We start from the raw sequence: 12,164 nt of genomic DNA on the forward strand, positions 1-12,164 counted from the left end.
CCAGAGAAACAGGACGCCTGGGTGGGTCAATCGGTTAAGCATCTGCCTTTGGTTCAGGTCATGATTCCAGGGACCTGGGATCGAGCCCTGTGTTGGATTCCCAGTAAGCTAAGGAGCCTGTCTGCTTCTCTTTCTGCTCTTCCCTGCTGCTCATGCTCTCTCTCAAATAAATAAATAAAATCTTTCAAAATTAAAAAAAAAAAAAAAAAGCCAAGCTAGAGAGTCTAGACTTTATCTTGTAAATGATGGGAGACTATTATATATTGGGTAGAACCTTTTGTTTTTCCTTTGGGGGAAACAAGGTCTTAGAATAGGTGGTATATTAAAAAAAAAAATAGGTGGTATTGGGGCGCCTGGGTGGCTCAGTGGGTTAAAGCCTCTGCCTTCGGCTCAGGTCATGATCCCAGAGTCCTGGGATCGAGCCCCGCATCGGGCTCTCTGCTCCGCAGGGAGCCTGCTTCCTCCTCTCTCTCTCTCTCTGCCTGCTTCTCTGCCTACTTGTGATCTCTGTCTGTCACATAAATAAATAAAATATTAAAAAAAAAAATAGGTGGTATAAAAGAATGTAAAATGAAAACGTCCTTGTTCTCAAACAGCATGAAAATTAGTTTGGCAAGAAACCAGCTAATTCTATTGCATTTGGAAATCTTCTAGGAGTCTGGTAGAACAACAAAAATGCAAAACCAGAAATTGATATACACTGGGATGCCTGGGTAGCTCAGTCAGTGTCTGCTCAAGTCATGATCCCAGGGTCTTGGAATAGAGTCCTGCATCTAACTCCTTGCTCAACGGGGATTCTGCTTCTCCCTCTGTCCTTCCTCTCACTCATTCTCTCTCTCTATGTCAAATAAATAATAAATCTTTTAAAAAATAAATTGAAAAATTGAAAAACTTGAAAAAAAGAAATTGATATATGCTGCCAAAAAGTTCTCAATAACCTCCAGGCTTTTTCACATTAGTTCCTTCAGCCTTGAATGGTGATTGCCTCACTGAAAAATGTCTACTTATTTCAACGTGGAAGCTTTCTCCTCTGGGAACACTTTGTGCTTGCCATTTGGCAGGCATTGTGCAGAACACTTTAAATACATCATCTTATCAGATTCCTATAACAAATTAAAAGGTCAGTTTTTCTTTTCAGTTGAGAAAGCAAAAACTTCAGAAGGTTAAGTGACATGGCTGTTTTCGTATGACTGAAACGTAGTAGAATCAGAATGAACCCAGTTAGTCTGATTTTTTACTTTAATCAGGAAGGGCAAAGTTAACGGCACCAGGCTGGCTTAGTCGGAGGAACATGCAACTCTTGGTCTTGGGGTCGTGAGTTCAAGCCCCAGTTTGGGTGTAGAGATTACTTAAATAAATAAAACTTTAAATATAAAGGAAGGGCAAAGTTAGACAAATAAAATTCAGTCCCTCTTTGAGCTGAAAACAGTGTTGATCGAATTCCTTGGATGGAGTTTTCTCTTCCTGGTTTGGCTTCTCACACTGCTGTGGATACAGTCTAATAGAAATATACCTATGTATTTGTCTAAATAGACTGTCAGTGACAAGACTTGGCATTTTTCATTACTGTTCTAGTACCTTTCTCAGAGACTCGCACATAATAGATGCTTAATAAGCATTTGTTCCATGAATAATGCCTGTCTCCTTTCCTCTCTGTCTATTGCAGACAAACCTCAGATTTTTGTGGTCTGTGCACTGATAATCTTTTTTTGTGTGAATTTTTATGGGGGAAGAGTAGAGCAAGGGAAGAGAAAAAAATTCTCTGTCCTTTCCCATCCAATTACCTTTGAGGAGCTGGGAAGAGAGCAATTCACACTTGATTATCTTCCATCAGATAAATTAGCAGCACCTGAATTGCCAGGCAGTCAGGCCATCTAGCGCTCCCCAATCCCACTGGCCAGCAGCGTCTCCGCTCCGAGGCCATGATTCCTCGCCTGACCATCTTGGCTCTCCGCGTCCTCGTAACTGTGTCTTTGGGCCAGACTTTCCAATTCCAAGAACATGTCTTTCTCCAATTGCTGGGCTTAGACAAAGTGCCCTCACCCCAGAAGTTCCAACCTGTGCCTTCTATCTTGAAGAGAATTTTCTGGGATGGAGAGGCAGCAGCAACCAATGGGGGCTCCCGAGATTTATGCTACCTAAAGGATCTCGGTACGCGTGGGAACATACTCCGACATCTCCTGGATCAAGGTAAGGAAATGAGCGTGCTTTCTAGAGAAAAGTCTGGCAGTTGGTGGCATGAAGAAAGAAAAGAAGGGGACGGTAGCAATTACCGAGGGGTTTGTAGAAGGCCCAGTGCTGGTGTTTTACATATCTTATCTCATTTAATCCCGACCACATCCCGAGATTCCAAAGGCAGGAATTCTTATTAGCCTTTTAACAATAAGGAAAGTCAGTCTCGGATGGGAGATTAACCTATAAACTATTCAAGAGCTGTTCAAGATCGCATAGCCAGCGGCTGAGCAAAGTTAGGATTCAAAATAGTTTTTTTTTTCCTGAATCGACACTTGTGTGTTACAGTTAAGGTGAAAGGAGTGAAGGTGGAATTAAGGCTCAGGCTCCATTCTTCAGCCCACGGTTGGTTTATGCGCTGTGGTGCCTTTGGTATGGCAAGTGGGGTGGGGAACATTGTGAGTTCATTTGGCCCCAGACATCAGGTTCCCGTCTCTACACCTCACCACTAGTTTTGTTGGGTGGAAATGGCTACTGATTTGTGAGTACAGAAAAGTGGTATACGCCATTGTCATACCCATTGTATAGCGATCTGAATAAATGCCGTTCAATAATTTGTCAAGCTGATATCACCCACCTAAATTACCTAGGTCAGTTGTTAAAAGTGGAGTCTCCAAATAGACAGATAGTTCTCCTGTCCAGTTCCTGCCCCTCACTCTACCACCCAATTCTCATTCCAAGCCAGAGATGGGTGATGTAATCTGCATTTCCTTTTTTTTTTTTTAAGATTTTATTTATTTATTTGACAGACAGAGATCACAAGTGGGCAGAGAGGCAGACAGAGAGAGAAGAGGAAGCAGGCTCCCTGCTGAGCAGAGAGCCCACTGTGGAACTCAATCCCAGAACCCTGGGATCATGACCTGAGTGGAAAGCAGAGGCTTTAACCCACTGAGCCATCCAGGTGCCCCGTAATCTGCATTTCTATATAGCTTCCCAGAAGCAGGGGTGGGGATCCCAAGAGGAATTGAGGGCCCTGATTGGTTAGTTTTACAGTATCTGGAGATAAAATTTGAATATTTATTTGTGCGGGAAGCATTTCTTGGATACCTGCTGTGTGCTGGGAACTGGGTATGGCCATGGGAGTATAGAAATTAAAAGATAAAGTCTGCCCTTGAAGAGTTTATAAAAGGTAAAAGAAAAAGTTCATAGAAGGAAGATAGACAAACGTAAGACTTCCATACTTTATGCTAAGTATTAGTATGTTAAAGACTCAAGACTTGGGAGTGGGGGTTCAGGGAAAATTCCTGGTGGAAGGTTAGAAGGTATGGGAAGCTTGTCTGAAAACAGCTAAGGATTCTTCCCTTCCTCCCCCATGGAAAAAACTTTGATTTTTGTGGTGACCATAATCCTATCAAATAATACAGGAAAAGGGTATAGTCTCACCATCACCCCTCCCTAACCTTCCTCTAGAGAAAACCATCATTAATAGTTTATATGTATGTTCTTCCAGACTTTTCTTCTTTGCATATATTTATAATAGAAACTTGTATTTTTTAATAAATGGGCCATACTATATGTTACTCAAATATTATAAATATACAAATCAGAACTAAAAGTCACAGTTATCTCATTTTAATGGTTGTACAATATGCCATTGTATAAACATACTGTAGTTTACGTAACTGATGCTCTGTTGATGGGTACGGACATAATATAAACAATACAGCTTTACATCCGTTTTTGTTTTGTTTTGTGTGTGTGTGTTATGCTTTTTCTATTTCCCTAGGATAAATTCTTAGAAGGAGATTCTTTTTTTTTTTTTAATATTTTATTTATTTATTTGACAGAGATCACAAGTAGGCAGAGAGAGAGAGAGGAGAAAGCCGGCTCCCCGCTGAGCAGAGAGCCGGATGCGGGGCTCGATCACAGGACCCTAGGATCATGACCTGAGCCGAAGGCAGAGGCTTTAACCCACTGAGCCACCCAGGTGCCCCTTAGAAGGAGGTTCTTAGATCAAAGAAGGCACATTTATACTTCTTATATATAACAAGTGTCTTCCAAAATTTATACCCCACCATGAATGTAGAAGAATTCTCACTTTCTGGGGCACCTGGGTGGCTCAGTGGGTTAAAGCCTCTGCCTTCGTCTCGGGTCATGATCTCAGGGTCCTGGGATCAACCTGCATAGGGCTCTCTGCTCAGCGGGGAGCCTGCTTCCCCTCCCCCCCTTCTCCCTCCCCTCCCCCCCACCTGCCTCTCCGCCTACTTGTGATCTCTGTCGGCCAAATAAATAAATAAAATCTTAAAAAAAAAAAAAGATTTCTCACTTTCCCCCAGTTTGAAAGCAGTCATTAGAGAAATATTAAGGAAACGTGTGCAATGAGAGCATACGTACAGAAAAGTGCACAAATCCTAGAGAACAGCTCAGTGAATTTTCAGCGCCTAGAACGGGAAACAAAACAGAGCAACAACCCTCAGAGGAACCTTCATGCCCCCTTCTGGTTAATCACTATTCCTCTGGAAGAGTAACTTTTATCCTTTAACATTACTTAACAGTTTTGCCTGTTTCTGAACTTCACATAAATGGAAATGTGAAATGTATCCTTTTTTTCTGTCTGGCTTCTTTCACTCAACATTGTATTTGTGAGATTTATCCATAGTGTGTGTGACTGTACCTCATCCTCACTGCTTACAGTATTTCATTCATTCTGTGAAAGTATTACAAGGTACTTACTTTTCCCTGCTACACTGGAAGGCCATTGAGTAACAATACTCTTTTAGCTTTTAATTTTTTGTTATTCTGGTAGCAAAACATGATCTCATTGTTTTGCTTTTTATTTCTTTAATAAGGTGGAATGTATTTTTATTTATTTATTTATTTTTAATGATTTTATTTATTTGACATGGAGAGAGACAGCAAGAGAGGGAATATAAGCATGGGGAGTGGAGGGCTTCCTCAGAGCAGGGAGTCCATGGCGGGGCTCCAGCCCAGGTTCTCAGATCATGACCTGAACCGAAGGCAGACACTTAACAACTGAGCCACCCAGGTGCCTCTGGAATGCATTTTTAAATGGCTAATGAACCTTTCTTTCATTTCTTCCTTCGTTCCTTTCTTCCCTCCTTCTTTCTTTCTTCCTTTCCTCTTCTCCCCTCTCCTGTCCTCTCCCCTCCCCCCTCTCCTCTTTCCCCACTTTCCCCTCTCTCCTCTCCTCTCCCCTCCCCCTCTCATCTCCTCTTCTCTCCTCTTTCCCCACTCTCCCCTCTCTCCTCTCCTCTCCCCCTCCTCTCCTCTCCTCTTTTCTTTTCTTTTTTCCTTCCAAACAATTGCCTGTTTATAAACACTGGCCATTTTCTATTGAGGAGTCTTCTTTTCCTTAATGATTTATAAGTCCTCTTGGTCATTTGTAAAAGCTCTTTCTTTCTTTCTTTTTTTTTGTAAAAGCTCTTTCTAATTATGAATTTAAACTCATGCATATGATGAGTTTTCTTGGTTGTTCTTTGTGGTTTTAATTTTGTTAATGACATCATTTTGAATATAGAAGTTCTTTTATCTTCATGCTCTCAAATCTTTCCATCCTTTCCATTCTGGCTTTTTGATTTTCTTCTATGCTTAAGGAATCTGATTTAGTGCTAGGTGGAGGAAGGGAGACTGATAGGTTAGAATTCTAGCCTGGAGCAGGAGAGGTCAACTTTTCGAGAAGTGGAGAAGGTAACTACTGTGAAGATGTCTCCGCCCTGGATAGTTAGCCAGCCTGTAAGAAAGATGTTTCAGTGGAGGGGCGCCTGGGTGGCTCAGTGGGTTAAGCCTCTGCCTTCAGCTCAGGTCATGATCTCAGGGTCCTGGGATCGAGCTCAGGGTCCTGGGATCGAGCCCCACATCGGGCTCTCTGCTCAGCAGGGAACCTGCTTCCCCCTCTCTCTCTGCCTGCCTCTCTGCCTGCTTGTGATCTCTGTCAAATAAATAAATAAAAAAAAGAAAGATGTTTCAGTGGAATAGTGAGGGGTAAAGAGTTGGAAAGTAACAGAAGAATATGAAGAGCTAGAGACAGCAAATATAGACCTACCTTTCCAAAAGATGGTCAGTGAAAAGAAAGAGAAAGATGATAAGGTAGGCTTGAAGAAGACGCTGGGTAATTTCAAATGCTTCTTAATTTTATTGTTTTTTAAAATGAGGCTTGAGAATGAAGAGACTTGAGAATGAAGGGGAATGGTTAGAATTTTAGGGTTTCTTGCAGAAGGGGGGGGGGTTCTTTCTGTTTTGTGTTTCTTTGTTTTTTTTTTAAAGATTTTATTTATTTATTTGACAGAGAGAAATCACAAGTAGACAGAGAGGCAGGCAGAGAGAGAGAGAGAGGGAAGCAGGCTCACTGCTGAGCAGAGAGCCCAATGCGGGACTCGATCCCAGGACCCTGAGATCATGACCTGAGCTGAAGGCAGCGGCTTAACCCACTGAGCCACCCAGGCGCCCCCTGTTTTGTGTTTTTTAAAGTAATCTCCGTGGATCCAATGTGCGTGTTGCTGACCAAGCCAGCCAGGCACTGCTGGAATGTTTGGGTTTCTGTTGTAATTTCTCCCGAAGCTGAATGGCCTTAGAAAATCTCTACTTAGGGCTGGGGTGCCTGGGTGGTTCAGTGGGTTGAGCATCTGACTCTTGATTTCCGCACAGGTCATGATCCCAGAGTGGTGAGATGGAGCCTGCCTAAAATAAAATATTTGAGATTTCCAAGGAAATCAGGTCCCTGGGTGGCTCAGATGGTTAAGTATCTGCCTTCAACTCAGGTCATCCCAGGGTCCTGGGATCAAGTCCTGCTCAAGTGGGAGTCTGCTTCTCCCTTGCCCCTCCCTCTGCTGCTCCCTTCACCCCTCCCTCTGCTCAGTTTCTCTCTCTCTCTCAAATAAATAAATAAATAATCTTTTAAAAAATTCCAAGAAAATCCATTAAATTTTGAAATACCTTTATGAAAATATTTTAAACCAAATGTGTGTACAGTAACATAAACAGATACATTTATTAATGCAATACATAATAAGATCCAGGGAGGGGACTAAATTTACGATAAATTCAAAGCAGTATGAACATAAATGTGATTTTAAGACATTCGCAAAAACGTAATCTATGAACATGCCCATGATTTTTATTGGTAACAGTGTCATCGGCCCCGATAATATTATTGGGATTTGTTGCCTATAGTCATAGCTGAAAGAAATGCTAAATCTCATTTAGAGTTCTGAGAAAATAAAGATGTAATTCTTTTTTTTTTTTTTAGATTTTATTTATTTATTTGACAGACAGAGATCACAAGCAGGCAGAGAGGCAGGCAGAGAGAGAGGAAGGGAAGCAGGCTCCCTGCTGAGCAGAGAGTCCGATGCGGGGCTCCATCCCAGGACCCTGAGATCATGACCTGAGCTGAAGGCAGAGGCTTAACCCACTGAGCCACCCAGGTGCCCTAAAGATGTAATTCTTTTTCCCATCCAAGTTCAGGAGGCCTACACGCCGCCGCTGAGGCTACCGCCATGTCTCTAGTGATCCCTGAGAAGTTCCAGCACATTTTGCGAGTACTCAACACTAATATCGATGGGCGGCGGAAAATAGCCTTCGCCATTACTGCAGTTAAGGGTGTGGGGTGAAGATACGCTCATGTGGTGTTGAGGAAAGCAGACATCGATCTCACCAAGAGGTCCAGAGAGCTCACTGAGGATGAGGTGGAACGTGTGATCACCATTTTGCAGAACCCTCGCCAGTATAAGATCCCAGACTGGTTTTTGAACAGACAAAAGGATGTGAAGGATGGAAAGTACAGCCAGGTTCTGGCCAATGGCCTGGACAACAAACTCCGTGAAGACCTGGAGAGACTGAAGAAGATCAGGGCCCACAGAGGGCTGTGCCACTTTTGGGGACTTCGTGTCCGAGGCTAGCACACCAAGACCACAGGGCGCCGTGGCCGCACCGTGGGTGTGTCCAAGAAGAAATAAATCTGTAGGCCTTGTCTGTTAATAAAATAGTTTATACACCTAAAAAAATACACCTTCTAAATTCTATCCAGGACACCTGGGGACCTGCAGATGTGAAGATAAGAACCTCTGGTCTTGAATGAGGAGGGAGAGAAACAAATCCTCCCAATGGTAGGGTTTGAGTATGACCGATAATTTTCCGCTCTGATTTTGCATATGTAGATATCATATAGCATTTGGCATTTATATCATATAGGTGGATATGAAGTAAAATATGTTTTGGTGACTCTCACATCTCTGTTCCCATCTAGGTCTCTTTCTTTACTCAAAGAAACTTCCTCAAGCCTCCCCTTGCCTGCAGAAGTTGCTCTACTTTAACCTGTCTGCCGTTCAAGATGCGGAGCAGCTAACAATGGCCCAGCTGGGCCTGGATTTGGGGCCCAACACTTACTACAAGCTGGGACCGGAACTGGAGTTGGCTCTGTCCCTGGTTCAGGAGCCTCACGTCGGGGGCCAGTCCATCCCCAAACCAGGGAAAAGGCTTGTGTTACAGTCAGTCCCATGGCCTCAAGGAGTTGTGCGCTTCAACCTGCTGGACGTGGCGAAGGTTTGGAATAACAACCCCCGGGAGAACTTAGGTTTGTTGCTAGAGATACTGGTCAGAGGGACCAGAGACCCGGGGGTGAATTTTCAGCTTCAGGACACCTGTGCCAGACTGAGACAGTCCCTTCAGGCTTCCCTGCTGGTGGTGAGTCTCAACCCGGAGCAGTGCCACCCTTCATCCCGAAGAAGGAGGGAAGCCATCCCTGCCCCTAAAGCTTCTTGCAAGAACCTCTGCCATCGTCACCAGCTGTTCATCAACTTCCGGGACTTGGGCTGGCACAAGTGGATTATTGCTCCCAAAGGGTTCATGGCCAACTATTGCCATGGAGACTGTCCTTTCTCCCTGACCACCTCCCTCAACAGTTCCAATTACGCTTTCATGCAAGCCCTGATGCATGCGGTTGACCCAGCGATCCCCCGGGCTGTCTGTATCCCCACCAAGCTGTCCCCCATTTCCATGCTCTATCAGGACAATGATGACAATGTCATTTTACGACATTATGAAGATATGGTGGTCGACGAATGTGGATGTGGGTAGGCCGTGAGAAATAGAAGGGATTTTCTTAGAGTAAATCTTCCACTAAAACTAGTCACGTGCTTTATGACTTCTTGGGTCTGAAATACCAGTATATTTGTATTTATGACTTATTTTCCTGGAAAATCCATCATGATTAATCATCTCCCTAATCTCACACACACATACACACACATCGGCCCTAATGATCTAACAGTCATGATGCACTTGACAGTCTCTTAGACTCTAGATAGAAGGAGACTCATATTTATTGGTGGTCTCTTATGGGCAGGTATTATTCTGTGTGTTACTTAGAAACATCATTTCAGGTTGTTTCTTGAGGTAGGCCTTATTTTTTATACTTCACAGAGAAGGTGAATATCAAATTTCCCTAAAGTCATCAACTTTCTCTGGCAGATCTCACAGGCTAACAATGGTACTTAAAAATAAATTATTTTGGAGTGCCAGAGTGGCTCAGTCATTAAGTGTCTGCCTTCAGCTCAGGTCATGATCTCAGGGTGCTGGGATTGAGACCCGCATCGGGCTCCCTGCTCAGTGGGAAGCCTGCTTCTCCCTCTCCCACTCCCCCTGCTTCTGTTCCCTCCCTCACTCTCTCTCTCTCTCTCTCTCTCTGTGTCAAATAAATAAATAAAATCGTTAAAAAAATAAGTTATGGGCACCTGTGTGGTTCAGTTGGTTAAGTAGCAGACTCTTGGTTTCAGCTCAGATCACGATCCTAGGTGTCTGGGATCAAGCCCCAATTCGGGCTCCATGCTAAATGGGGAGTCTACTTGAGGATTCTCTCTCCCTCTCTCTCAAATAAATGCTTCTCCCACTCACACACACTTTCTTAAATAAATAAGTAAATAAATATTTAAAAACTCATTTTGAGATAATTTAAAATAACATGAAAAATAATACTAAAATAGTACCTGATATCTACATTTCCTTCTAGTCCTTTATTATTGTCATATATGATTTTTATAGCTGAGATCACACTGTTTATATAATAGTGTATCTTTCTGTACTCAATGTGACCATAGGATTTTTTTTCAAATAACCAGTATCTATATAGTTCATTTAGTGGCTGTATTATATATGATTATTTAGATACATATATTACTTAAGGGAGTGTTTATCATTGGGATTTATATTGTTTACAGTTTTCATGGTGAAATAGTGTTATGACTTTTTGTTCATATGTCATTGTCAATATTTTGTCCCCACTTAGAAAAATTTTAAAGCTATAATTACAGTCAAAGGTTTAAATTGACTCCTGGGGTAAAATGCAAAATTCACAGACTTCAAATACAAAACTCTAGACTTGGTTGGACACTTTGGATTGCACCAGGAAGTATGAGTTCACTCATTTCACCGTCGGGAGAACTAAAGCACAGGTTTGTCAATCACTGCTTTATTTACTCCCTTCTTTAATGCCATTTGTCACTATCTTCCGTCAACTTCACCATTCTCACCTGGATTACTGCCACAACTTTTAATTTTTGTTTTATTTTTAGGTTTTTAAAAAATGTTGATCATTATAACTTAAGTATATTACAAACACACATAAAGATGCCTATCTAACCCTCCCAGTCTCTTCCCATTCTCCTAATGAAACCACCATCCTGGGGTGCACCTGGGTAGCCTAGTTGGTTAAGTATCTGCCTTAGGCTCAGGTCATGATCCCAGCCAGGGTCCTGGGATCGAGCTTCCTGCTCAGTAGGGAGTCTGCTTCTCTCTCTGTCCCTCTGCCCCTCTCCACTTCTCATTCTCTCTCAAATAAATACATTTTTTAAAATCCTAAGGAAAAAAAAAAAAAACATCCTGAAGTTGATGTCTTTCCCATTCCCATTCTATAATTTTACTACATATGTTTAGAACCAAAGATAGTGTAAAGCATTGCTGTTTAAATATGTAAACTTTAAAGAAGCAATATTGGAGTATATTCTTCTACAACTTTTTTTTTCCTCTATTGTTTCAGAGATTCTTACAGGTTGATATAGTTAGGGATATAATTGATCTCCCCCACCAACTGCTGTACATGTAATCCATTACATGTATATTTCACAATAGATTAATCTGTTACTGAACACTGAAGGCATTCAAACAAACTGAAACAATCATTTCAATAGAAAGGACACAATTTTTTTTTTTTTCAATCTCCTCCTCTAGCCAGGACTTCAGTGTAGAACAGCAGTGAATGGGTATAAGGACAATGGAGATGAGGCCACAAAACGTAGCAACTCTGAATGCCTATCCTTGAACACAAACAAAACTGATGTATAAAAAGCACTTTGTCAAATGCATCATTTGAACTGGAAACACTGTTCTGACGGATAACGGGAGACTGGCTTTAGATCTATCATTTAGAACAATTTAGTGAAACAATCACAATGTTGCCAACAATAACCACTGCGTCAATGTATACAGAAGCACTTTTGAACTGTATTTGTTGAAGAAAGAGCTGAGCAATCAATGTAACAGAAGAAAGACAGATGGTTGTTTTGATAAACATAGCAATACTTTGGTGGGGGCCTAATGGGGTCCCAGCATTCTTGGTGGTGCATTCAGCCTTGAACAAATGAGTCTGATTAGCATAAACAAAATTCATAAAATTTCACCTGCAAATCAGTCATCAATATATGGGCTTACAATAAGATGCCAAGGGAAGACGGTTAGCTAGCATAGTATGTTTGATGGAAAAGGGCACATGGAAAACAAGTTAGCACAAAACATGTATTGGGAAACCAGAAGAAGGGAATTAGTTAAATGATCCAAATAGCAAGATTGATTAACCTCCAGGTCCAGATACTAGAGGTATTATAGTCATTTCAGATCATACCCTCCTATTAATATTCTTTAACTGAGCAACAACATGCTTGCTTGGATAATGGCTTTCTTATTTATAATATGACATGCTAAGC

The 12,164-nt window shown here is 42.0% G+C and overlaps 1 protein-coding gene and 1 pseudogene across 1 annotated transcript; both read left to right on the forward strand.

Annotated features, from left to right (window-relative positions):
* Window positions 1–1,922: 1,922 nt before the first annotated feature.
* On the forward strand, window positions 1,923–9,264 carry GDF3 (growth differentiation factor 3). Its single transcript, XM_046011788.1, has 2 exons — window positions 1,923–2,190; window positions 8,435–9,264. Exons 1-2 carry the CDS (start codon window positions 1,923–1,925, stop codon window positions 9,262–9,264), a joined length of 1,098 nt encoding a protein of 365 aa, XP_045867744.1.
* Window positions 7,656–8,192, forward strand: LOC123946942 (annotated as a pseudogene).
* Window positions 9,265–12,164: the final 2,900 nt, after the last annotated feature.

Source organism: Meles meles, chromosome 7, assembly GCF_922984935.1.
Source record: "Meles meles chromosome 7, mMelMel3.1 paternal haplotype, whole genome shotgun sequence".
In the NCBI taxonomy this organism is placed as follows: domain Eukaryota; kingdom Metazoa; phylum Chordata; class Mammalia; order Carnivora; family Mustelidae; genus Meles; species Meles meles.